The 26,088-nt window shown below is 40.5% G+C and overlaps 2 protein-coding genes across 7 annotated transcripts in view; one reads left to right on the forward strand and one right to left on the reverse strand.

Moving 5' to 3' along the window:
• The window catches only part of SLC30A6 (solute carrier family 30 member 6), a 62,778-nt gene extending 57,403 nt beyond the window's left edge, over positions 1 to 5,375 (forward strand). For all 6 annotated transcript variants that reach the window (XM_012475460.2, XM_012475461.2, XM_012475459.3 and 3 more), the window contains one exon: positions 1,177 to 5,375. In XM_012475460.2, coding sequence (XP_012330883.2) covers positions 1,177 to 1,677 — 501 coding nt within the window. In that variant the 3' untranslated portion in view covers positions 1,678 to 5,375. The remainder of the gene's footprint in view (positions 1 to 1,176) is intronic.
• Positions 3,561 to 26,088, reverse strand: NLRC4 (NLR family CARD domain containing 4). The gene is given in 10 exon segments (XM_064363776.1): positions 3,561 to 6,023; positions 18,775 to 18,879; positions 18,882 to 18,941; positions 19,648 to 19,740; positions 20,894 to 20,954; positions 20,956 to 21,053; positions 21,056 to 21,064; positions 24,066 to 24,089; positions 24,092 to 24,154; positions 26,067 to 26,088. Coding segments are annotated over 10 exon segments (828 nt in total). The 3' UTR covers positions 3,561 to 5,730.

A 26,088-nucleotide genomic window follows, 5' to 3' on the forward strand; every position in this document is an offset into this window, starting at 1 on the left:
CAGGCATGTGCCACCATGCCCAGCTAATTTTTGTATTTTTAGTAGAGATGGGGTTTCACCATGTTGGCCAGGCTGGTCTCGAACTCCTGACCTCAGGTGATCCACCTGCCTTGGTCTCCCAAATTGCTGGAATTACAGACATGAGCCACTGCACCTGGCAGCTCTCCTCATTTCTAATCTAGATTGTTTCAGTTTTTTCCTACCTGATTACTAGTCATCCATACCTACAGTTTTTCTGAACTCTGATTATTTTATTTCTGTTTGGTTGCTGCTGTTAAATAAAAACTCCTTATCACTTTAGAGTCCTCTGGTAGCTTCTTTTTAACCTTATTACCTACCTATCATTTTTCTTCTTCCTTCTTCCCTTCCTCTGTTTCTCCCTCTTTTTTTCCCTTCCTCTCTTTCTTCTCTCCCTCTTTTCTCTTCTTCTTCTGCCCCCTGAAATACTTGGACTTCTTTTTTTTTTTTTTCTTTTTTTTTTTAATTCAAAACAGGATCTCACTCTGTCACTCAGGCTGGAGTGCAGTGGTGTGATCTCGGCTCACTGCAACCTCCGCCTCCCGGGTTCAAGCAGTTCTCCTGCCTCAGCCTCCCGAATATCTGGGATTACAGGCATGCATCACTATGCCTGGCTAATTTTTTGTATTTTTAGTGGAGACATGGTTTCAACATGTTGGCCGGGCTGGTCTCAAACTCCTGCCCTCGGTGATCTGCCCACCTCAGCCTCCCAAAGTGCTGCGATTACAGATGTGAGCCACTGAGCCCGGCCAGGACTTCTTTATATATTAGTATTATTGCTTATTCTTACCAAGTATGCCATATATTTTAATTGCTTTTCCCTCAGTGTGGAATGCCTGTCTCCACTTTTTGAAATACCTACCTTTTCGGCTCTTCCACTGTATTTTTCGTATGCTTCATTTATATTCTTCCTTGTATTATAACATGCTATCTTGATTTTACATGGATTTTCCTTTTTTGTATTTTAAAGGTCACAATTATTTCTTTAACTCATTGCAATGATAATCACCAGCAAGTAGTCTTTAAGAAATAACATTAAGCTTTTTCTTTCAGATAAAATACCAAGAACTTACCAAATCATAAATGAAATATTTGTTTCTAATGGAATTTTCCTTACAATTCTAAGCAATCTCTTTCTTATGATTTTGCCCCTTTTAGGCTGGATCAGTGCATGTAAGAATTCGACGAGATGCAAATGAACAAATGGTTCTTGCTCATGTGACCAACAGACTGTACACTCTGGTGTCTACTCTGACTGTTCAAATTTTCAAGGATGACTGGATTAGGCCTGCCTTATTGTCTGGGCCTGTTGCAGCCAATGTCCTCAATTTTTCAGATCATCACATAATCCCAATGCCTCTTTTAAAGGGTACTGATGATTTGAACCCAGTTACATCAACTCCTGCTAAACCTAGTAGTCCACCTCCAGAATTTTCATTTGACACTCCTGGGAAAAATGTGAACCCAGTTATTCTTCTAAACACACAAACAAGGCCTTATGGTTTTGGTCTTAATCATGGGCACACACCTTATAGCAGCATGCTTAATCAAGGACTTGGAGTTCCAGGAATTGGAGCAACTCAAGGATTGAGGACTGGTTTTACAAATATACCAAGTAGATATGGAACTAATAATAGATTTGGACAACCAAGACCATGATGGACTCTAAATTATTTTTATGAGGAATATTGACTCTGTGGCTTCCAATTTATTTAGTAATCCAACTTTGCATTGACTGTTTAATCATTTACTCTAGATGTTAGATAACAGTAAGCTTGTTCACATTTCATGAAACCTATGAAACTATATTTTTGTAAAATGTACTTGTGACAGTGAAATCCTCGTAAATGTTAAAGTCTTTAAATGGGCTTCCTTTAGAAATGTGTTTCTTTAAATTTGGATTTTGGTATCTTTGGTTTTGTAGTTGACTGCAGTGTGATATGACCTTACCTTTATAAAAGCCACTTGATGGAGTGGATCTGTCACATTACTAAGAATATGATATCTCTTTTTCTTTTTTTTTTCCTGAGACGAGTCTTGCTCTGCATTGTGCCCAGCCAATCCATTATTATTAATTTAAGGCAATAGTTTATTAAGGTTTCCTTAGTTTTTGTTTAGTTTTTTGAGATGGAGTCTCACTCTGTCACCCAGGCTGGAGTGCAGTGGTGCCATCTGGGCTCACTGCACCCTCCGCCTTCCAGGTTCATGCGATTCTCCTGCCTCGGCTTCCCAAGTAGCTGTGATTACAGGTGCCTGCCACCATGCCTGGCTAATTTTTGTATTTTTAGTAGAGATGGGGGGTTTTACCATGTTGGCTAAGCTGGTCTCAAATTCTTGACCTTGTGATCCACCCGCCTTGGCCTCCCAAAGTGCTGGGATTGGGTGTGAGCCCACCACACCTGGCTATTTTCTTTAGTGAAATTTATAAACATGCTTCTTGACTAATACACATTTTAGAAAAGGGAAAAATGTCTATTCAAAATGTAAAAGTCTCTTTTACAGCTTTTCCAAACTTAATTGCTACATTTTTCTTTGAGGTTCTCCTGAATTATGTCTTGTAAACTAAAAGCAAATTTTTTAGCAGCAATTTTGGAATACAGTCTATGTATCACAATTTGATTTTTAAATCATCAAGGTTTTTGTTAAAGTTTCTCTCATTTAAAAATTTCAGTACATTTGTAAATAGTCCATGGCTCTCAGTGTTTTATTTTAATTAAATGACACCCAATTTTTGGTGATATGCAGTGAAAGAATCCCAATTTTCTGTATTACATTTAATCAAATACTGACATATGAATTTGTCTTTTCTGCCACATTTTCATTGGTTGACTTTTAAATTTATTTTATTAACAAAATATATCAAATATATTACCAAAACACATGGAGTTCCATATATATTATGGAATTCGATGTCTTTTCAAGTTACACAAAGAATTTGAGTTTACACAGTATAATTTTATCAAAGCATAATGGACCTTAGATTATAGAATATAGCATTGTTAGGTCTGCAGTGGGCAGTTTATAGCTTTTGTTTTGCTTTGTCAAAAATAGGAAATTGTTAACTGTGATGAAGTACGAGAATTATGTAGATTATGTTTTTTTTTAGTGGTTTTCCAAATGCAGAGTTTTATGGGTTTTTTCGTTTTTTTGTGGTTTTTTTTGTTTGTTTTTGGAGATGGAATTTCGCTCTTATTGCCCAGGCTGGAGTGCAATGGCGTGATCTCGGCTCATCGCAACCTCTGCCTCATAGGTTCAAGTGATTCTTCTGCCTAAGCCTCCAAGTAGCTGGGATTACAGGCATGCACCACCACATCCAGCTAAATTTTTGTATTTTTAGTAGAGACGGAGTTTCTCCATGTTGGTCAGGCTGGTCTTGAACTCCTGACCTCAGGTGATCCACCCGCCTCAGCCTCCCAAAGTGCTGGGATCACAGGCGTGAGCCACCATGCTCAGCCCCAAATGCAGAGTTTAAGGACTTTCTAATGTGGCTAGTATTACTTCCAAAAAGTAGAACAAGCAGCAGTCACACATGACCTATGAGGGTTTTTTGTTATTGTTTTATTTTATTATGCATTCTATAACAGTTTTAAAAAGGGATTTTAAGAATGGACTCAACTTTCCTGAAATCCAGTGCTCCTGCAGATTTTTGACTTTCCCAGCCATCAGCCAGCTATCTAGAGAAGATTTTTGTTTTTCTATAATCTGCAACAGTTTCTTCAGTCAACTCATCCACTTTCAAATAGGAGCAACACTTTTCTTCACCGTGGATTAAAAACATCCAAGAAGCCATCTCTGTCAAGCAGAATTGTCATCTGTGGTATAAGTGTCCATATCCTAAATACCTTTTTCTTAGTGAGGATTTGGTCACTGTCTTTGACATCTGCAACCCTGTTCAGGCATGTGACCTGCTGAAGAAATACAGCCCATGCTACCTTGACTACTGGGGAAAATGATACTTTGTAAAATGTAATAAGGCAACCTATTCCTTGTCCTTTGTCTTATGTTCTCTAACTATTACCGTATCTGTTATTGGTCTACTATTACAGGATGATTCTTCCTTCATTGGTCTCATCTAAGTGTGAATTAGGGTCATGCATGAAATCTGAACTGCCATGTCCTGAGTTATGGTTAAGAGGTATGTGCTGCCATCCCATGCATGTCTTCCCCATGGGATTTTAAAGTGTTCAGGTACCAAACGCAGTTCTGTATGAGGTTTTATGCCTACTTCCTCAACACCAATTCAGAAGCAACACCTGTGCAGCTATCCCACCAAAGGTGCTTTAATACCCACCTACACTGTTTGAGAAAGGACAGTTACCTGTGGGTTATGAAAGAATTGGCCCTGCTTCCTGAATGTGAGTAAGATGTTACAGGAGACATTGGCCCGTGCATTATTATATACAGAAGTCTTACTTGCCAAGCTCTGACTAACTTCTGGATATAAAAATAAGGAACTAACCCAGCATAGGCCTATAGGCAGCAGCCTCACTAGTAAATCTTCCCACCGAATCACTTATAGCTAGACAAAGAAAGAAGTTCAATTTAAGTATTTGGCCCATAGCTTGTGATTAAGATGTAAACTCCGTGAAGTATAATTAACCCTGCTTTACAAAGTCGCTGTATTGTAATGGGAAAAACACTGCACTAGGAGGCAAAAGACCTGAATTTCAGTTCTGATGCTGCCACTGTGTAAGGAAGTCGTTTTGTAACCCATGGGCAAATCATTTGCGCTTGCTCATCTGTAAAGTTAGGGAGAGGAATAATTAGTTGATCTGTAAAATATCAGCTCCAAAACATTATGGATAACATATTTATATGTCCCCAATTGCTAAACAGATGTTGTGCCCAGAATTTTTTCTAGCGACTACCTCAATATACAGGCCAAGTGTTCCCTACACCAACACCCAAGCCATTAATTTGAGGTGCCATGAAAATAGGTGAACCACAGGCTAACACCATTTAGGTTTTTGCGTTTTTTTTCAGGCTTGCCTCTACTTAAATATGTTTAGAGAGTTTTCTTAGACTTCTTTCTTTGTAGGGAAGGGTTATTTGGGGAAGTGTTAGAAAAAAGATTAGGGCAGGGTACCCTTAATTTATATAAAGTACAAAAGAATGGGAAACATTTTCCTTTTCTTCTTTAATCTCTAATGTCATGTTTGGAATTACACATAACTTAGCAGATACTGGAGAGGACCTGAATTTTAAGCCTCTGATTTAGCTGTTTGTTAACTGCCAATTTTTGCTTGACTAAAGAATGCTGATCTTTTTTGGGAGTCTGATCTTCTAATATGAGAAAGTGCTTTTTACATTCCAGATTGTTTGAATTAAACTGTTTGGATTAAAGAACATATATGGAATTTTCGCTCTGATTTTAAATAATCCTTGTTTTTTTATTCAGTAGCTATTTATTATCTCATATTCAGCAAATATTTGTTGAGAATCTGTTACATGCCAGGCACTATACTAAGTTAATATGCATTCAGTATACCAGTTGGTGTAACCCAGACCAAAAGTAACCCAAAGATGAACAAGAGTTCCTTCAAGGAGCTGATAACCCTAGCAGGAGAGCTAAGACACAAAACTATTGCATGTATCATCTAATTAAATTTCTTTCCACTTCCGTCTTTGGCATCCTTTTGCAAGATTTTTTTTAACTACCAGGCTTAAAGTAATGGGGTCCCAGAGCACTTAATGGCTTTGGGTACACTTTAGTTAAGCAGTTACTAGTTTAAAAGCACCTTTAATAAGACTGAGATCATCATCATCAAATTGCCACCCAACAAGCCTAGCTTCTTGCAGAAAAGTTAACTTGGATAACACATGGCTAAGTTTTCTGACTAATGCTGCATCAGGTAGAAATTCTTTAGTACTGAAGTCAAAAAACACTAATTGCTTAAGATTCTCAAATACACTCATAAAGGAAAGCCATCCATCACTGCTCACACAATTTCCTGCCAAGTTCAACTGCTGGAAGTTTTTCAGAGGGTTCTATTCAAAAAATGCACCTGGGTAAAGAAATAAGAATATTAGTTGGAAGAAAAACTTTTTTAAAAAAAGAGGAATAGTTTCTACATTTATTTTACATACTTTTTTTCACTTTGACATGGCCATGTTTGAACCAGTGCTTTGCCTCAGAAAGAAATTATTAATCCTCTATAGCTAGGGCAGTGATTATGAATATGGTCTATTATATTTACAGGTATTTTTCCTAGAGTATAAGGGAATCTGATAAAGTGATTCGTAGTGAAGTAGCAATAATATGTACATGAATTCCATTTTTTCCCTTTTCCTGATTCCTAGGAAACGGAAGCTTGCTTTAAAATTGATGTGTGAGAGATGCTGTTAAATATTAGGTACTTGTTTTCGAAACTCGAGTCAATCTTTGGCAATACGAGGTCGTTTCCTCTTCTGAAGAAGTAAACGCTGCCTAACTGTTGTTTCTTTGGGTATGTTCCTAACTGTAAACTTGAGTAAGTGAGCCTCCTTCAGTATCTAAAGATTTGGGTGTTTTTGTTTATCTATTTGTTTATAACCCTCCCTAACCTCTTCAGGAAGTTCCTCCATTCCTTACAGAATAGGGCACCTAAAGTATTTCCTACAGAGGGTAGGTGGATATCCTGTCTTTCTGATATACAGAGAATGTATACACACACATATATATGTTTGTGTGTGTGTGTGTGTGTATACACACAAATAATTTAGTGTTCATTCTTTGTCCCATGTTACCAGTTTAGGTGGTACTGGAACTCAAGTGAGTCTTGCAATAAGAAAAAATACCTTTCAGGTCATGTACCATCATTCAGATTGGCCAGTATACAACATTAGGATTTCACAAAGCTAGCTCCATGTTAATTATGCATATTAAACTGTGCAAAGCGTTAGCCCTACCCACCTTCCTGGCCTTTTCTGGATGACTAAGTTCACCTTGAAGTACAGAGTGGACAGTCAGGCAGACTGGACAAGGGAACTCTATTACTTACATGTTTATACTCCAGAGTATCACACACAAATTGCAGAAGATGTAAGCCTGGCTTATCAATCCACATTACTCAGCTCATCTGAGCTCATCTTAGTTTCAGTGTACCTCACCCAACTTTGGAGGTTTAATTTGTTTTATATTAAACTTGCGTTTCTTGGGAGATGTATAATATTAGATAATGTTCTAGAAACTGACCCTTATGGCAATGAGGATCCATGATTCAGTTTGATTCCAAGTAGGAAAAGAAGTTTTAAAAGTCCCTTTCCATTGTCTCAGGGAGAAGACCACTAAAGAGTTTGTTAAAGAAAGAAAGGTTCAGTGCTGTACAATCTTAATGTTAACAAGCAAAGATTAAAAGCTATCTGCTAACAGTAATGAGGGCTCGATGACAGAAATGGACAATCTTGTCTGACCAGCTTTCATGGGTGAGGTCAACCTAGTTATGCACTGAAACTGTATCCTTACCCCTTTTAGTAAGGGTGTTTACCAGCTACCTAGTGAGGAGGTCTGTGAGTTTGGTGTCTGATGTCACTGCATGGCCTTGTGTAGTTTGTTCAGTGCAACTAAGTACATTCTAGAGTGTGTCTTTAGTCAGTGTCAGCCAATGCTTTCATCACTATCATAAGGTCTTGAGTTTGAAAGCTCTTCAGGTTCTTCTTTACAGATACCTGAAATGATTGACCCTGCCTGACTGGTCAAGATGCTAGCAGCTGAAGTGGGCAAAACCAGGTAAGGAAATGATTCACTGTGTTCTGCCTTCATGTCTTGTACCCATGGTCAGTGTCGCTGACACCATCTTTGGGCCTTCTTTTCTGGCTTTTATTTATTTGAAAAGTGAGACAGACTGCTATTTGTTCCCAAACCTGTCTCCCCTTATTCTATAGTTATAGAGTTTTATTTGGGCATATGGCCACTCATATCCCAGCCTCCCTTGCTATTAGGTGGGGCTAAATTTTTGCCAAGGAAGTATAGGCAGAAGTGATGTGTGCAACTTCCACATCACTTTTCCAATTCCCCCGCTTCTACTAGGTTGAAATGCTCACAGGGCAGTGACCTACCTATGTCCATGAAGTCAAAAATAATACTCTAAGGAATAGAGAAGTAAAAAAAAAAGTAGATGTCTGGGTCTGAAAGACTGCACAGAGCAAAGCCACCCCACCTTCCTGGATTGCTCATTTCTGGACTGTTACATAACAGAGAATCAAGTTCTACCTTCTGTAAGCCACGGTATAGTTGGGTCTCTGTTATTACAGCTTAGCCTGTGCCCAGCCCAACTAGTACATAGGTCCTTGCATTCCTTCCCTTCCTACTCTTCTGTTCCTTGAAGGGGTGGCTTTCTCCCTGCCCTCTTACATCTATGTTTGTTTCCTTTCTGCCTTTGCCCCTTCTCCATATGCTTCCCAGCATGATATGCACTCAGTCAAAATGCTAGTTGCCAGTTGTGTGTCTATTTAAGGCTCCTTCCCCAAAGATCAAATTTGTTTCTCCTCAGCTAGCAGAACATATTTTCACCACCTAAAAGGAGAATTTAAAGCCTATTTCACCGTCAGAGAGTGAGCAGTTTATACTGGTTATCTACTAAGGCATAATCTTAACATCATCAATTGAAGAGAGTTTCTTAGATAATTATTAGAATGTGTGCAAGTGCAGGAACCAAGAACAGACAACATTTGTCATAACCTAAGGGCATGCCTTTTGTTCATTTAATCTGCAGTGCTTATGAGGAGCAGACTAGACCTGAAAGAAATGGAATCCATGACATTTATAGAGCCATAGGCTGTATGTGAGCTGTGGAGAGTGCAAATGCCTTGATTGGAATTCTAAGAAAAATCTCAAATGCTCTGGGCAGAAGAGTTCTGATTCTTGGGGGTTCCTGTATCCCAAACACAACTCTTGTTTGTATTGTCCTGTAGTTCACCTGAACCAGCACCAGAGCTCTCACCATTTATTTGTTCAGCAACATTTCTTAGTGCTACTATGTGCTGCGGATTATGCTGGGTGCTGGGGATATGTGCAAATGACAGATGTGGTCCCTGTCTCATTGGGCTTATGAAATAGTGTGAAGACATACGTTATCAAGTAATTAAATGGGTGGTGGGTGCTATGGGTAGGTCAAGGTACCCTGGAAGCACACAAAAGCAATAGGCTTTCCCACTCCACTTTGTTCCCAGAACACTGCAGTGGGGCTTATGTGCTTAAGGAAGAAGACTAGAGGATTCTTCTTAGGAGAAATGGAACTGCCCCCAGGAGAAAGCCCTACAAAGAAGGGGCCATTTTGCATGCCTAATCACCCCCTAGTAATGTTAGCCTGTCAAAAAGTCACCCCCTCCTTCAGATACACAGAACTTCCTAACATCTTGTGTCTGACTCTCAAATGTGAAGACGACAGTACAGGATTACCAGTCATTTGAGAACAGCCTCCAACAAGGAGGACAGAGACTAAAAGCCAAACAACTCCCAAAGAAATGAGGCACCATAGAAAACAAGAAAAACCAAACTTCTAAGTTTTCCAGAGATCCTAAGTTTTTCAATAGACTGCATCTACTCAACAACAATAAGATGCTATGAAGTTTTGGAAAATAAAAATAAGATAGCAGTATCTATACAGGAGAAAGATTGGGTCCAGGATTTAACACAGAGCTTCTAGAACATGAATAGGATCTGTGATGGCTTTTTTTTTTTTGTGTGTGACAGAGGCTGGCTCTGTCACCAAGGGTGGAGTGCAGTGGTGTGATCTCAGCTCACTGCATCCTCCACCCCACTGGCTCAAGTGATCCTCCCAACTCAGCCTCCCATGTAGCTAGGATTATAAGTATGTGCACTATGCCCAGCTAATTTTCATATTTTTAGTAGAGATGGGCTTTCACCATGTTGGCCAGACTGGATTTGAACTCCTGACCTCAAGTGATCCACCCACCTCAGCCTCCCAAAGGGCTGAGATTACAGGCATGAGCTCTCTTTTTGAGAACAGGCTGGATAATGGAGTTCAGCATTTTGGGAGGCCAAAGTGGGTAGATCACTTGAGGTCAAGAGTTGGAGACCAGCCTGGCCAACATGGTGAAACCCCATCTCTACTAAAAATACAAAAATTAGCTGGGCATGGTGGCACACGCCTGTAATCTCAGCTACTCAGGAGGCTGAGGCAGGAGAATTGCTTGAACCCAGGAGGTGGAGGTTGCGATGAGCCGAGATCATGCCATTGCACTCCAGTGTGGGAAACAACAGCAAAACTCCGTCTCAAAAAAAAAAAAAAGAAGAAGAAGTAGACAAGGTGACATGGAGGTCAAGAGAATGTTTTGAAAAGAAGGGAGTGCTCCGTGTCGACTCCTACAGAGGAATCAAATAAATCACACTTCTGAAAGTGTCTATTGAAATTCAGCCACATGCAGGGGTGTGGAGAGTCAAATGCAATGAGTAGGAAGCAGCAGCTGGTCAGGAAGTAGAGATGTCATAAGGGTACATAACATTTGTTTTAGAGCTTTTACCTTGAAGGAGAGGAGAGATAGAGTGATAACCAAAGGAGGAAGATCGGACTCAGGGAGAGTTTTATTTAAAATGGAAGAGATTTGAGCAACTTTAAAAACTGACATGAGGGAGCTAATAACAAGAGGCACAATCAATAAAATGATGTCCCTGAACTGGAGTGAGGGTGAGACTGGCACCTCAAGCACTGCTAAAGAGACTGTGCTTAGGTAGGAGAAGAGGGACCTGCTTATAAGCCCTACAGGAGAAGAGGATAAAAAATAACAATTACATCCTCTGTGAAATAAGAGATGCAGAGGACTGAGGAGAAAAAGGTGTGTAATAATTTACAGAGAGCATTGAATATAGAAGCACAGTAAGACTCCCAGGAAATGTTGAGAGAGATTATGTTTATTCATTGTTTTTTTGTTTGTCTGTTTGTTTTGAGACAGAGTTTCACTCCATCTCCCAGGCTGGAGTGCGGTGGTGTGATCTTGGCTCACTGCAACGTCCGATTCCCAGATTTAAGCACTTCTCCCTCCTCAGCCTCCCGAGTAGCTGGGATTACAGGCGTCCACCACCATGCTCAGCTAATTTTTGTATTTTTAGTAGAGACAGGGTTTCATCATGTTGGCCAGGCTGGTCTCAAACTCCTGACCTCAGGTGATCCACCTGCCGTGGCCTCCCAAAGTACTGGGATTACAGGCGTGAGTCACCATGCCCAGCCTCCGGTTTTTTTTTTTTTTCTTGAGATAGAGTCCCACTCCCTCACCCAGGCTAGAGTGCAGTGGTGCAATCTCAGCTCACTGCAACCTCAGCCTCCTGGGTTCAAGAGAGTCTCCTGCCTCAGCCACCCGAGTAGCTGGGATTATATAGGCATATGCCACCACACATGGCTAATTTTTTAATACTACATATTTTAATACATTCATTATTTGATGGACATTTGGTTTGTTTCCACTTTTGAGCTATTAAGCATCCTACTATAAACATTAATGTACAAGTTTTTGCATGGACGTTGGTTTTCATTTCTCTTGAGGACCTAGGAACAGAGTTGCTGGGTCATATGACAACTCTATGTTTAACATTTGTACAACTTGCCGGAATGTTTTCCTCAGAAGCTGCATCATTTTACATTCCAGCTACCAGCAGTTTCTCCATATCCTTGCCAACATTTGTTATTATATGTTTTTTAATAAAAAATAATAACCATCCCTAGTGGGTCTCAGGTGGTATCTTACTGTAGTTTTGTTTTGCATTATTACCCTGATGGCCAATGATACTACGTTTTCTGGTATTTATTTTGTGATTTAAATATCTTCCCTGAAGAAATGTCTATTCAGATTCTTGCCCATTTTACAAATTAGGTTATTTGCCTTTTTTATCAGTGAGTTGTAGGAGTTTTTACATATATATGTATTCTTTCAGGATGGAAGTCCTTTATCAGATAATGTGATTTGCAAATTTTTTTCACATTCTATAAGTTGTATTTTGTCTGTCTTTCCCTCCCTCTCTCCCTCCCTCCCTCTTTCCTCCCTCCTTCCTTCCTTCCTTCTTGCTTTCTCTCTTTCTTTCTTTTCTTTCTGATTTTATTTATTTATTTTTTTTGAGACTGGGTTTCACTCTATTACCTGGGTTGGAATGCAGTGACATGATCACAGCTCACTGCAGCCTCAAACTCCTAGGCTCAAGCACTCCTAGGCTCAAGCCATCCTTCCATCTCAGCCTCCCAGGTAGCTGGGGCTACAGCTGTATGCTGCCATGCCCAGCTAATTTTTTGAGAGAGATTGTTTTGCTGTGTTGTCCAGACTGGTCCTGGATTCCTGGGCTCAAGCAATCTGCCCACCTTGGCCTCCCAAAGTGCTGGGATTATTCGCGTGAGCCACCGTGACCAGCCAATACATTATTATTAACTTAAGTTCTCACTTTATTAAGATTTTCTTAGTTTTTGTTTTGTTTTGTTTTTGAGACGGAGTCTTGCTCTATCGTCCAGGCTGAGTGCAGTGGTGTGATCTCGGCTCACTGCACCTCCGCCTCCTGGGTTCAAGCCATTCTCCTTCCTCAGCCTCCTGAGTAGCTGGGATTATAGACATGTGCCACCATGCCCAGCTAATTGTTGTATTTTTAGTGAGACAGGGTTTCACCATGTTGCACAGGCTGGTCTCAAACTCTGACCTCGTGATCCTGCCTCAGCCTCCAGAGTGCTGGGATTACAGGCATGAGCCACCGCACCAGGCCAGATTTCCTTAGTTTTGACCAAATGTCTTTTTTCTGTTGCAGGAACTCGTCCAGGATAGCACATTACATTTCATCATCATGTCTCTTTAGGCTCCTCATGCTTGTGACAATTTCTCACAATCATCTTGTTTTTTATTTCCTGGACAGTGTCAAGGAGTACTGGTCAGGTTTTTGTAGAAGCCCCTCAATTAGGATTGTTTGGTGTTTTTCTCATCATTAGATGGGGGATATAGATCTTTGGGGAGGAAGATTATAGAGGTAAAGTACTATTTTTGTCATGTCATATCTAGGTACATACTATCAACATGAATTACTGCTGTTAATGTTGACCTTGATCACCTGACCGAGGCAGTGTTAACGGCTTTCTCCACCATAAAGTTACTCTTTTTTGCTCCCTTTTGTTGCATGCCACAAGTTTTGATATGCAGTGTTTTCTTACCATTTAGTTCTAAATATTTTCATTGAGAATTTTCAGTGTGAACTTGTATCAATCTCCTAAATTTTGCAGTTTTTCCCCAGCATCCTGAGTGTAGTGACAAAATTTTAAAAAGGGAAATGTAAGGACAATCCAGGCCTGGAGTTTTGTCAGGAAAGCACACCCCATCTACTGCATTTCATTTCATACCTCACATTCCACATCTCATTTTCTCCCTGCATCTCATTAGATAGTCTTTCTTTAATTAGAGACTCCATCTCTTATTACGCTCTTCATTTTACTATTGCATGTATCACACATATCCATCACTCAAAGTCATTGCCTGAATTGACTCATGATACTGTGGGCCATGAGAATTTCAGCTGTTAAGAGTGTTTGCTGGATGGAAGATGAAGTTGAAACTAGGTAGGAAGGCAAATCAAAACAGAAGGGGCCTAAAAAATAGGTAGAAGGTAGTGGGATCAATGGACTAGAAGTCCCAATGAAGTAAAAGAACTGGTGATTAGGAGTCATTAAGTAAGATGGAAAGATGGGCAGTTGTAGTTTGAGAATGGGATATCTGCACTGATTATTTTGCAAGTAGAACAGTTTTAAGTGAATTATCATAATCTGTTCATTGCCTGCTCATAGAATGAATGGACGAAGGAGAGTGGGAGGGAAGGTCATTGAAGAGGAAAGTCCATTAGCTGAGCATAGTAGCCTCTAGTCCCAGCTACTCAGGTGGCTGAGGAAGGAGGATCCCTTGAGCCCAGGAGTTCAAGGCTGGTGAGCTGTGATCACATCTCTGCACTCCAGCCTGGGCAACAGGAAGACCCTGTCTCGAAAGAGAGAGAGTAAGAGAGGCGTGGGGGAGGAAGAAAGGAAGGAAGGATGTGTGTATATATACACATATACTGCTTTCTCTATATCCCACAGGTTTTGGTATGTTGTGTTTCCATTTTCATTTGTCTCAAGAAATTTAAAAAATATATACATATGGGCCGGGCGCGGTGGCTCATGCCTGTAATACCAGCACTTTGGGAGGCCGAGGCGGGTGGATCACGAGGTCAAGAGATCGAGACCATCCTGGTCAACATGGTGAAACCCCGTCTCTACTAAAAATACAAAAAATTAGCTGGGCATGGTGGCGCGTGCCTGTAATCCCAGCTACTCAGGAGGCTGAGGCAGGAGAATTGCCTGAAACCAGGAGGCGGAGGTTGCAGTGAGCCGAGATCGCGCCATTGCACTCCAGCCTGGGTAACAATAGCGAAACTCCGTCTCAAAAAAAAAAAAAAAATATATATATATATATATACACACACACACACATATATTTTTTTAATTGTAGAGGCGACATGTTACCATATTGCCCAGGCTGGTTTCAAACTCCTGGGCTCAAGCAGTCCTCCCGCCTTAGCCTCTTAAAATACTGGGATTCTAGTCATGAGCCACCACACCCAGCCTGTTTCAATTTCCTTCCGAATTTCTTCATTGGCAGACTTGTCATTCCAGAGCATACTGTTTAATTTCCATATGTCTATCTAGTTTCCAGAGTTCCTCTTGTTATTGATTTCTAGTTTTATTCTATTGTGGTCAGATACTTGAATCAGATTTCAATTTTTTTGGATTATTTTTAAGACTTATTTTATGACCTAACATGTGGTCTATCCTTGAAAATAATCCATATGCTGAGGAGAAGAATGTGTATTCTGCAGCTGTTGGATGAAATGCTCTATAAATATCTCATAGGTCCATTTAGTGTATAGTGCAGATTAAGTCTGATGTTTGTTAATTCTTTGTCTGGAAAATCTGTACAATGCTGTAAATGGGGTGTCGAGTCTCCAGCTATTGTTATATTGGGTTCTATCTCTCTCTTTAGCTCTAACAAAGGTTCTCCAGTGTTGGGGGCATATATGTGTGTGTGTGTATGTGTGTGTATCATATATATGTGTATATATGTGTATATATACCTGTGTGTATGTGTGTGTGTGTATATATATATATATATATTTATATATAATGATTACATCCTCTTGCTGAATTGACTTTTTTTTTAAGAGACAGGGTCTTACTCTGTCTCCCAGGCTGGAGTGCAGTGGCACAAGCATAGCTCACAACAACCTCAACCTCCTAGGCTTAAGGGTTTCTCTCCCTCCTCAGCCTCCTAAATTGCTAGGACTACAGGCATGTGGCAATATGCCCAGCTAATTTTTTTTTAAAGCTTTTTATAAAGATGGAATCTGCCTATGTTGCTCAGGCTGTTCTTGAGCCCCTGGCCTCAAGCAATCCTCCCACCCCAGCCTTCCAAAACACAGGGATTATAGGTGTAAGCCAATGTGCCCGGTTCACAAATTCTTTTTTTAAAAAAAAGAATTTTGCCAACATGGCAAAACCCCTTCTCTACTAAAAATACAAAAATCAGCCAAGTGGTGGAGCATGCCTGTAATCCCAGCTACTTGGCTGAGGCTAAGGCAGAGACAGGAGAATCACTTGAACCCGGAAGGCAGAGGTTGCAATGAGCCAAGATCATGCCACTGCACTCCAACCTGGGAAACAGAGCGAGACTTTGTCTCAAAAAAATAAATAAAAATAAAGTCAAATTGCAAATTATTGCCCAACTCAGTTTTTACTTCATTAAGCATATCATCTCTTTCTCTGGTCTCAATGGCCAGCCTTGGGAGTGGACAACGTAGGCAGCTACCTACTTAAAGATTTAAAGGAGGCCAGGCGCGGTGGCTCACGCCTGTAATCCCAGCACTTTGGGAGGCCGAGGCGGGTGGATCACGAGGTCAAGAGATCGAGACCATCCTGGTCAACATGGTGAAACCCCGTCTCTACTAAAAATACAAAAAATTAGCTGGGCATGGTGGTGCGTGCCTGTAATCCCAGCTACTCAGGAGGCTGAGGCAGGAGAATTGCCTGAACCCAGGAGGCGGAGGTTGCAGTGAGCCAAGATCGCGCCATTGCACTTCAGCCTGGGTAACAAAAGCGAAACTCCGTCTCAAAAAAAAAAGAAAGAAAGAAAGAAAGATTTAAAGGATACTAAAAGACCTCAACCTAAAAATGCCTCCCCCACTTGAATTCTAAATCTAGATATTCTCCAAGGACCTCTTTGAAAAGAGACATCCTTTCCAACTCACTTAAGGTATGAGGTTACCTAAGAGGGATTATTTATCAGCTAGCTAATTAGTCTGTCACAGAAGCCACCTGACTCTAATATAACCTAAAAAAGGGTCTGAAAGAATGACACCAGGATGATATGAGTTAATGGGTTGAGGGAGAGGATGAAAGAGAAGTTAAGAATTAAAGGAAGGAAAGATCCAGAACTTGAAGCACCATTAGGGAAGGCAAACCCTTGGGCAGCCTAAGGACTCAAGTAAGCATCTCCAGGAAAGAAGGTTCTAAAAAGGGCAGCAGATAGGAGTTAATGTTTAAGGGTACAGAATTTTAGTTGGGGAAAGAAGCTCTGGAGATGGATGTTGTGATGGTGGCACAGTAATATGAATGGACTTAATACCACAAAGCTTTTATACTTAAAACAGTTTAATAAATTTTATGTTATTAAATAATAACATAATTAGTTTATGTTAAGTAAACTAATTGTAAGGGAAATAAAGGCAGCTGAGGCTGTTTTCACAAGTCCTTGACTTTAGTATGATAGCCTCCAAGTTGACCTTGATGAGACTGACCTCCTTGTATTCATGTTTCAATACACTGGATTGGAATAACTTGAGCAACCAGTGGGATATGTCAGAAATGACCAGAAATGACCTTCCAAGGCTAGATCATAGAAGACATTCCAGCTTCCAACTGCTTGGATCTGTTGCTCTAGGGGAAGTGGGCTGCCATGTTGTGAGGACACTCACAGCCTATGAGGCGGTCCAGTGATGAGGAACTGAGGCCTCCAGCCAACAGCAGTGTTAACTTGCCAACCATGTGAGAAGCTACCTTGGAAGGAGATCCTCCAGCAGCCCCTCTCATGAGAGAGCCCAAGCCAGAGCTAATCTGCTAAACCTCTCCCAAATTCCTGAAATCACAGAAACTGTGAGATAATTGTTATTATTTTAAGCCATTATGTTTTCAGGCTGTATGTTATATAGAAATTGAAAACTAATACAGATAGTATGAGGGCTTCTTTCATCATCTGCCTGAGGTTGGTGGTGTCTTCAGTCATTTATATAGATCTATGTGTTTCTGGATAATATACAGCTACTTAAAGATATTTTGTGGCTCCATTTAGATACAGCTGCATTCACCTTTATATATTTTGAATACCCAATAAGTAACTTGAAAATATTTCCTGCCGGGCGTGGTGGCTCACGCCTGTAATCCCAGCACTTTGGGAGGCCGAGGCGGGTGGATCACGAGGTCAAGAGATCGAGACCATCCTGGTCAACGTGGTGAAACCCCGTCTCTACTAAAAATACAAAAAATTAGCCGGGCATGGTGGCGCATGCCTGTAATCCCAGCTACTCAGGAGGCTGAGGCAGGAGAATTGCCTGAACCCAGGAGGCGGAGATTGCGGTGAGCCCAGATCGCGCCATTGCACTCCAGCCTGGGTAACAAGAGCGAAACTCCGTCTCAAAAAAAAAAAAAAAAAAAAAATATTTCCTGATATGGGGGCGGGCCTTGCTGAATTTCAGAAAGTTAAGACTGGTAAGAACTATGACTAATAGAATACATCTTGACCGGTTGCGGTGGCTCATGCCTGTAATCCCAGCACTTTGGGAGGCCAAGTTGGGCAGATCACGAGGTCAGGAGTTTGAGACCAGCCTGGCCAATATAGAGAACCTTGTCTCTACTAAAAATACAAAAAATGAGCCAGGCGTGGGGGCATGCTCCTGTAGGCCCAGCTACTCAGGAGTCGGAAGCAGAAGAATCACTTGAACCCGGGAGGTGGAGGTTGCAGTGAGCCAAGACCGTGCCACTGAACTCCAGCCTAGGTGACAGAGCAAGACTCTGTCTCAAAACAAAACAAAACAAATACATCTTGTTGGATACTGTGAATGCTTTTCATTTAATTCTGTAGGTAAAGTGCTTAAAACCTGAAGGAAGGCCAGTGTTCCAGTGTTTTAAGTCTTCTTTAACATGAATGAACTCCTTAAACATATTTATATTTAAAAAAAAAAAAAAGAGGAAGCTGGCTGGGCGTGGTGGCTCATGCCTGTAATCCAAGCACTTTGGAGGCCAAGGTGGGCGGATCACCTGAGGTCGGGAGTTCAAGACCAGCCTGACCAACATGGTGAAACCCCGTCTTTTTTTAAAAAAAAAAGGAAGCAAAATAAAATAAGGGGACAAAATACACGAAGCCAACTTAAGAACTTTTTTGAGACAGAATCTCGCTCTGTCGCCAGGTGCCAGGCTAGAGTGCAGTGGCGCGATCTCAGCTCACTGCAACCTCTGCCTCCCAGGTTCAAACAATTCTTCTGCCTCAGCCTCCTGAGTAGCTGGGACTACAGGTACCAGCCACCACGCCTAGCTAGTATTTTAGTAGAGACAGGGTTTCACCATGTTGGCCAGGATGGTCTTGATCTCCTGACCTTGTGATCTGCCTGCCTCAGCCTCCCAAAGTGCTGGAATTATAGCCGTGAGCCACCGCGCTAGGCCAAGAACTTTTTAAGGGCCAAATCCTTTTTTCTTGGCTCTGTATTTGTGTACCTACCTAAAATTCTAATCTCTGTATCTGTGAGTCTCCAGTTTTTCAACTCAAGCTTGATGAGTTATGGGACCTCCTCCAAATGTCTCAACAGGCTGGTCAGGTTGCCTGCACATCACAGCCCCAGGGCAGCATCAGTGCAGTGAGCTGTTCTAGCATGTTCAGCCTGTCAACTGGAAGAAACAAAGAGCACAGTTCAGGGACTGGGTGATCTCAAAACTGAGGAAGAATCAAGGGATGTTGAGGAAGAATCAAGGGATGTTGAGGAAGGAATGATCTTTATGTTTGGGGGCTCTGCAGCCTACTCAATCTGCAATGAGAATCTACTTGATCTTTGGTGTTTTTATGGAAAGTATTCAAGCATATACAAACATGCAGAATAGTATAATGAAACCGTATATACTAACAAGCCAACTTTTAAAACATTAAATCATGGGCAATCTTGCTTAATCCTGACCCAATTCTTCCTGTATTATTCTAAAGCAAATCATGGACAGTATGAATCAGTTCTTTTCTTTTTTCTTTTTTTTTTTTTTTTACCATAATCACATATCACTATCACACCTAAAAAATCGTATCACCAATTCCTTAAGCAAATTTGTCTTGCACATCAGCTACTCTGATAGTTGCCTCCTCAAAGGAGGAAAGCAGGTGGGATCCCGTCTCAAGTGCAGTGAGCATGTGTAAACTGATGACTTAAAAGACATGGGCCTGTTGTTCCTTGAGGGCAGTTTAAAAAAGGCCTAAATGATTTTCCTAAGGAAGGTGCGTATAGTAAAACACTCATGGGGATAAAAGACCTCAGGGCCCAGGCTATATATTCCGACTGCCCAGTACACGTATTCAAGTGTCTGATTTTGGCTGAGTTGTCATTCTTACTCAGTTCATGTAGAGCTTCATTTTCATCTTTTCCCAGGTTATTTTCTGATAAATCAAGAATGCTTGGTTTGACCAAATTGTGAAGATTCTGAGCTGGAAAAAAAAATAATCCAAAATAAAAAGATTTTCAGGTAAATATAAATGTATTTTGAAGTATCCTTAGAGTAATTCTGAGTCCTTATCTTTTCTGCTAATGGTAATGCAAACCATAACTTGCCTTGGTTATTTTAATTATTTCCAAAGGTACTGGCATAGGTGTAACCCCCAACTCCCATGGTTATGACCAAATGTGCAAACAGTCATTGGTCCTAGGTTCTGATTACTAAATTGTAGGTCACATAGAGCCTAAAGCAGCATGGAGTGTAGTTGTTATGTCATCATGGAAAAGTCACTTGGTCTCTCTAAGCCTCAGTGTCTTCCTCTATAGAATGAGGTAGTTGAACCAGATAAAATGTAAAGTTCCAATTATGAAATGCCCTTAATCATGTGGGAGAAACAGAGGAACAACAACAAAAAAATAAATGAAATGAGCTGGTTTTGTGTACCTCAACTTAGATGATTTTATTGACATAATAGTTGCAATGTTAATAATAAAAGAATATTGTATTAGTATACAAATGGCTTCCTTATCTTTACAGACTCCCAGCACTTTTATAGTTTGACTTTAAAAGGGTTATACCACCCTTTTCCAAATCTAAATTTTAAAATATGGCTGAATTACACATGTACAGTTTATCCAGAAATATGCAGTAAGCTTCCCCATACTCGATATGCATCCCTTTGGGAACTCAGAAGACTCAACTGTCATATTAATGCACGTTAACTTTCTCTTAACAGGGCAGTGGGTAGGAATTAGAGGCCTAAGAACATTCAAGAAAATCTTTCTCTCTCACTTCTCAATCATTTATTTATTCATTCATTTAAATATTTATTAGGCAGTAAATTCTATGACAGGTTGTGTGGCAAGTTTCAAGCACCTATTATTTTCTTCCTCTTCACTTTCTCTAAAAGTTACAACGTCTTCAGTTATTCTGAAATTCTCTCCTATTATCCATCAGTAGTTGATTTTAATTCTAATATGGGAAAATTTATTAAAAAACAATCAGCCTATTATCTAGAAGTTTTTATAATCTTTTCCAATTTTCCTTAAAATTAAATTTCCATTTGAGACATTTAGTGAGAATTAGTATAATAGTATCACATGTTCTGTTATACTGTCCTTATTCAGTTAGTGAAAACAAGTTACCTAGGATTTTCACTGCATTTGCAGACAAGCAGCAGGAGACTAATTGGATTTCTTCAAGGTTGCCAGGGTTCACTTGACAGAGACTTAACTATGTAATCCATTCACTCTCCAAAGTCAGACAAGTGGGTCAAACAAAATAAATTCATCTTCTTCAGGTTGTCAGACCTTCAGCTGAAAAAAAGATAGAAAGGAATGCATTAGAATACCAAGTTAATTTGATTTAAGCATAGATCAATGAACTGAAAAGAAAGCAAAGAATAATTGTGCAGAGACATTCCCATGTTCTTCCTGTAAGTTAAGGTCATTTCCTGCAGTTAACTTAACTTACAAAGAGAACTGTTTTTCTTTCAACTCTCACTTCCCAGTCTCTTGGACCACACAAAAATCACTTATATGGAGGTTATTCTCTTAGTGTGAGAAAAACTATAGTAAATTTGTAGTCTTTTTTAATGGGCATCAGTGTATACTCTTATCCTAATTCTTTTCATGGATGAAGGCTTCTAGGAGCACTCTCCTTTCAATCTTCTCAAAAATCTTAAACAGTGTGAGGCTGAGTTCAGAGGGGTAGCTGGAGATTTGGTTCCTTGGAGTGATTCTAGTGCCACTGTTTACAGCCTCAAAAGTCTTGCCTGGGACTCATGACATCGGGCCTGCCTGATGCTTTAGAATGAAGACTACATCCACTGCAGCATGTTTAACCAGAAGAAAGATTTACCTTATATCAACAGTACAATTGGAAACATTCTAAGATATCCCTCATTCTTAGGTCTAAAGCTAATGTGGAGTTTAGGATTGGTTAGGCCTCACTTTGTGTCATTAAAATATTGCCTTATCTCACAGGGTTGAGAAAGAATTTAAAAATTTAAAAAAATATATTGCCTTATCTTTATGGTACTCCAGCCTACAGGAAAGAAATATATGATTTTAATGGCCAAGCACCGTGGTTAATACATGTAATCTCAGCACTTTAAGAGGCCAAGGCAGGCAGATCACCTTAGGTCAGGAGTTTGAGACCAGCCTGGCCAACATGGCGAAACCCCATCTCTAGTAAAAATACAAACATTAGCTGGGTGTGGTGGCACGTACCTGTAATCTCAGATACTTGAGAGGCTGCATTAGAATCACCTGAACCCAGGAGGCAGAGGTTGCAGTGAGCCAAGATCACATCACTGTACTCCAGCCTAGGTGACAGAGTGAGATTCTGTCTCAAAAAAAAAATATGATTTTAATAATGTCAATCTCGCAGAGCTTTTGGGAAGTTTGCAGATAATGTAACATATTTAATGTGGTACTTGGCACATAGTAAGTACTCAATAAATGTTCATTGTTGTCATGGGAGTACATACAGGTTAGAGGTTATGAGCATGAACTTTGCAGTCAGTTCCTGAATCCCCCACTTAATAATTACAAACTTGGGCAAGTTATTCAATCTTTTAGCTGAAGCTTTAGGGATCATTATACCTATGTACTAGGACTGTGGTAGGGATTCAATGGAATGAGGTTTATAAAACTGCCTAGGCTAGTGTCTAATCTATTGCACAGTAACTCTTTAATAAAGAGTAAATTATTACTAATATAATTAGACTGATTTAGTCAAGTTCACATTTTGATTCCTTAATAGCAAAACCAGACTGTCCTAGAGAGGTACGTTTTGACCTCTTTCTACCAGTTGGTGAGATCTTGAGCAAGTTAATAAGCCATTTTAGGTTCCAGTGAAGTTTTCTGTGAAATGAATGAGTTGAATTAGATGCTCTCAAGCCCCTTCCAGCTCTGATTTTCTGTGTAATTTATACACATGCAATAAATGTTTATTGAACACTGAATTAATCTGAGTATTCTCACGTAGGCCATGTAAGGAAAAAGAAGTCAGCCACCATGTTTCATTTTTGTTTTTGTTTTTGTTTCGAGATGGAGTGTCTCTCTGTCACCTAGGCTGGAGTGCAGTAGAGCAATCTTGGCTCACTGCAAACTCTTCCTCCTGGGTTCAAGTGATTCTCCTGCCTCAGCCTCCCGAGTAGCTGGGATTACAGGTGTGTTCCACCATGCCTGATAATTTTTGTATTTTTAGTAGAGATGGGGTTTCACCATGTTAGCCAGGCTGGTCTCGAACTCCTGACCTCAGGTGATCTGCCCACCTTGGCCTCCCAGAGTGCTGGAATTACAGGTGTGAGTCACCATGCCCAGCCTTCAGCCATGTTATGATTATAGGATAGAGTTGTCTTTTGGCAAGAAGCAGGATAAGAAAGAACAAGGTGGCCGGGTGCGGTGGCTCATGCCTATAAGGCCGAGGCGGGTGGATCACAAGGTCAAGAGATCGAGACCATCCTAGTCAACATGGTGAAACCCCGTTTCTACTCAAAATACAAAAATTAGCTGGGCATGGTGGCGCACCCCTGTAGTCCCAGCTACTCGGGAGGCTGAGGCAGGAAAACTGCTTGAACAGGAGGCGGAGGTTGCGGTGAGCCAAGATCACGCCATTGCACTCCAGCCTGGGTAATAAGAGCGAAACTCCGTCTCAAAAAAAAAAAACAAAAAACAAGGTGAAGGGAAGAGAGGAGCATTTTAGTGAGGACTCAAGTAGGGAAAAAAAAAGAAAGAAAAAGAAACCCAAAACACACACAAAAAATAGGGACATCAGGGACCGCATAGGAAAGCAGCTTTAACAGGAACCCTCCCTGGCCTGGAGGGCCTGATTCCCTGTGGTAAGCCATGTGTTCTGGAAGTTTTCCTTTATATTTTTTTGATTGGGGAAACACAACGTCCAGTGTAGAATGAAAGCATGCTTCCCCCAGTGTTTTCTTGATTCACATTGTTTCCTGTGTCCCACTTCATTTTGAAGTTTTACTTAATTATGAAACCACAGTATAAACTTTAAATTATTGTTTCTATGCATTAAATAAAAACATAGACCATGAGCCAGGGAAAGGGAAGTTAAAAACATGTCGTGGCCTCTGTTCCCAAAAGGCTTACAGTCTAGTGTTGTATAATTTGAATGAAATGTTGCTGAAGGATTGTAATGGGAGTGGGGAAAATGTCTAGGGAAACTAGTGTAGTCACAGGTACATAAAAACATCCTTGCCTTGTACAGACACAGTCAGTGTCAAAGAGTCTGAAGTTAACTATTCTTATTATAAAACTTACATTAATAAAAATATGAGAACAGAAATCTGACCTAGTTTTATAGCATCTTCTTCATCTTAATGTTATTCATGATGAGTTTTGTAAGTTTCTTCAAATTACCCAAGCTGTCAGTAAGACCACCTGTCAAAAGAAAAAAGACTGGACTCTGTTCAGCTGGTATTTGCTATTTACTATTAGTGTCACTTTTGTTACCAATCAAAAGACTTTAGTGATCACCATGAGCAAAAAATGCTCATGAAATAGACATAAAAATGTATTTTTGATAAGAGATGGGCATTGTACTTTGCCGTAAGCATGTTTTCCAAATAATAGACTAGATACTAATTTCCCAGATAACAGGGAAATTTCTAAACCCCTGGAAATTAAACAACACACTTTCAAATAATCATGCATCAAAGACGTCTCAAGGGAAATTTGACAATATTTTGAAAAATATAAAAATAAAAAGAAAACATCAAAATCTGCAGCTCGGGCCGGGCACGGTGGCTCACGCCTGTAATCCCAGCACTTTGGGAGGCCGAGGCGGGTGGATCACAAGGTCAAGAGTCAAGACCATCCCGGTCAACATGGTGAAACCCCGTCCCTACTAAAAATACAAAAAAATTAGCTGGGCATGGTGGTGCGTGCCTGTAATCCCAGCTACTCGGGAGGCTGAGGCAGGAGAATTGCTTGAACCCAGGAGACGGAGGTTGCGGTGAGCCGAGATCGCGCCATTGCACTCCAGTCTGGATAACAACAGCGAAACTCCGCCTCAAAAAAAAAAAAAAGAAAGAAATTACAGAAAAGAGGCCAGGTGCAGTGGCTCATGCCTGTAATCCCAGCACTTCAGGAGGCTGAGGCAGGCAGATCACCTGAGGTCAGGAGTTCAAGACCATCCTGGCCAACATGGTGAAACCCCGTCTCTACTAAAAATACAAAAAAAAAATTAGCTAGGTGTGGTGACGGGTGACTGTAATCCCAGCTACTCAGGAGGCCGAGACAGGAGAATCACTTGAAATCCGAAGGTGGAGGTTGCAGTGAGCTGAGATTGTGCCACTACACTCCATCCTGGGCAACAGAGCAAGACCCCATCTCAAAAAAATAGAAATTATAGAAAAGAGAGCAAAATAAAGGAAAGAAGAAAGGAAATAATAAAGATAAGGGTAGAAATCAAGACTAGGTCTCACTATGTTGCCCACGCTGGCCCGAAACTCCTGAGCACAAGTGATCCTCTGGCCTCAGCCTCCCAAAGCGCTAGGATTACAGGCATAAGACACCATGCCCAGCCCAGAATTCAAAATTATAAACAGGTAAACAATAGTAAAAAAATCAATGAAGCTAAAATTTGGATCTTTGAAAAGAGCAATAAAATTGATAAATTTCTAGCAAGACTGACAAAGAGAAGACACAAATTACCGGTATCAGAAACAAAAGAGGGGGCCAGACACAGTGGCTCAGGCCTGTAATCCCAGCACTTTGGGAGGCCGAGGCGGGTAGACTACGAGGTCAGAAGATCGAGATCATCCTGATCAACACAGTGAAACCCCGTCTCTACTAAAAATACAAAAAATTAGCCGGGCATGGTGGGACGCACCTGTAATCCCAGCTACTCAGAAGGCTGAAGCAGGAGAATCGCTTGAACCAGGGAGGCTGAGGTTGCAGTGAGCCAAGATTACACCACTGCAATCCAGCCTGGGCGACAGAGTGAGACTCTATCTCAAAAAAACAAAAAAAAAGAAAGAAACAAAAGAGGGGATATCACTACAGACACTGCAGATATTAAAAGAACAGTTTATATATATATATATATATATATATATATATATATATATATATAAAAGAAGAACAGTTAGAGAATAATATAAACAAATCTATGCACATAAATTTGACAGCATATATGAAATTGCCCAATTTCATGTAGGCAGGAAGATCAGTTGAGCCCGGGAAGTTGAGGCTACAGTGAGCTATGATGATGCTACTGCACTCCAGCCTGGGTGACAGAACAAGACCCTGCCTCAAAAATAATTTTAAAATAATTTTTAAAAAATCCAACATCCATTCATGAAAAATGACAT

This window comes from Aotus nancymaae, unplaced genomic scaffold (genome assembly GCF_030222135.1).
Source record: "Aotus nancymaae isolate 86718 unplaced genomic scaffold, 86718_ANA_hifiasm-v0.15.2.pri h1tg000057l, whole genome shotgun sequence".
NCBI lineage: Eukaryota > Metazoa > Chordata > Mammalia > Primates > Aotidae > Aotus > Aotus nancymaae.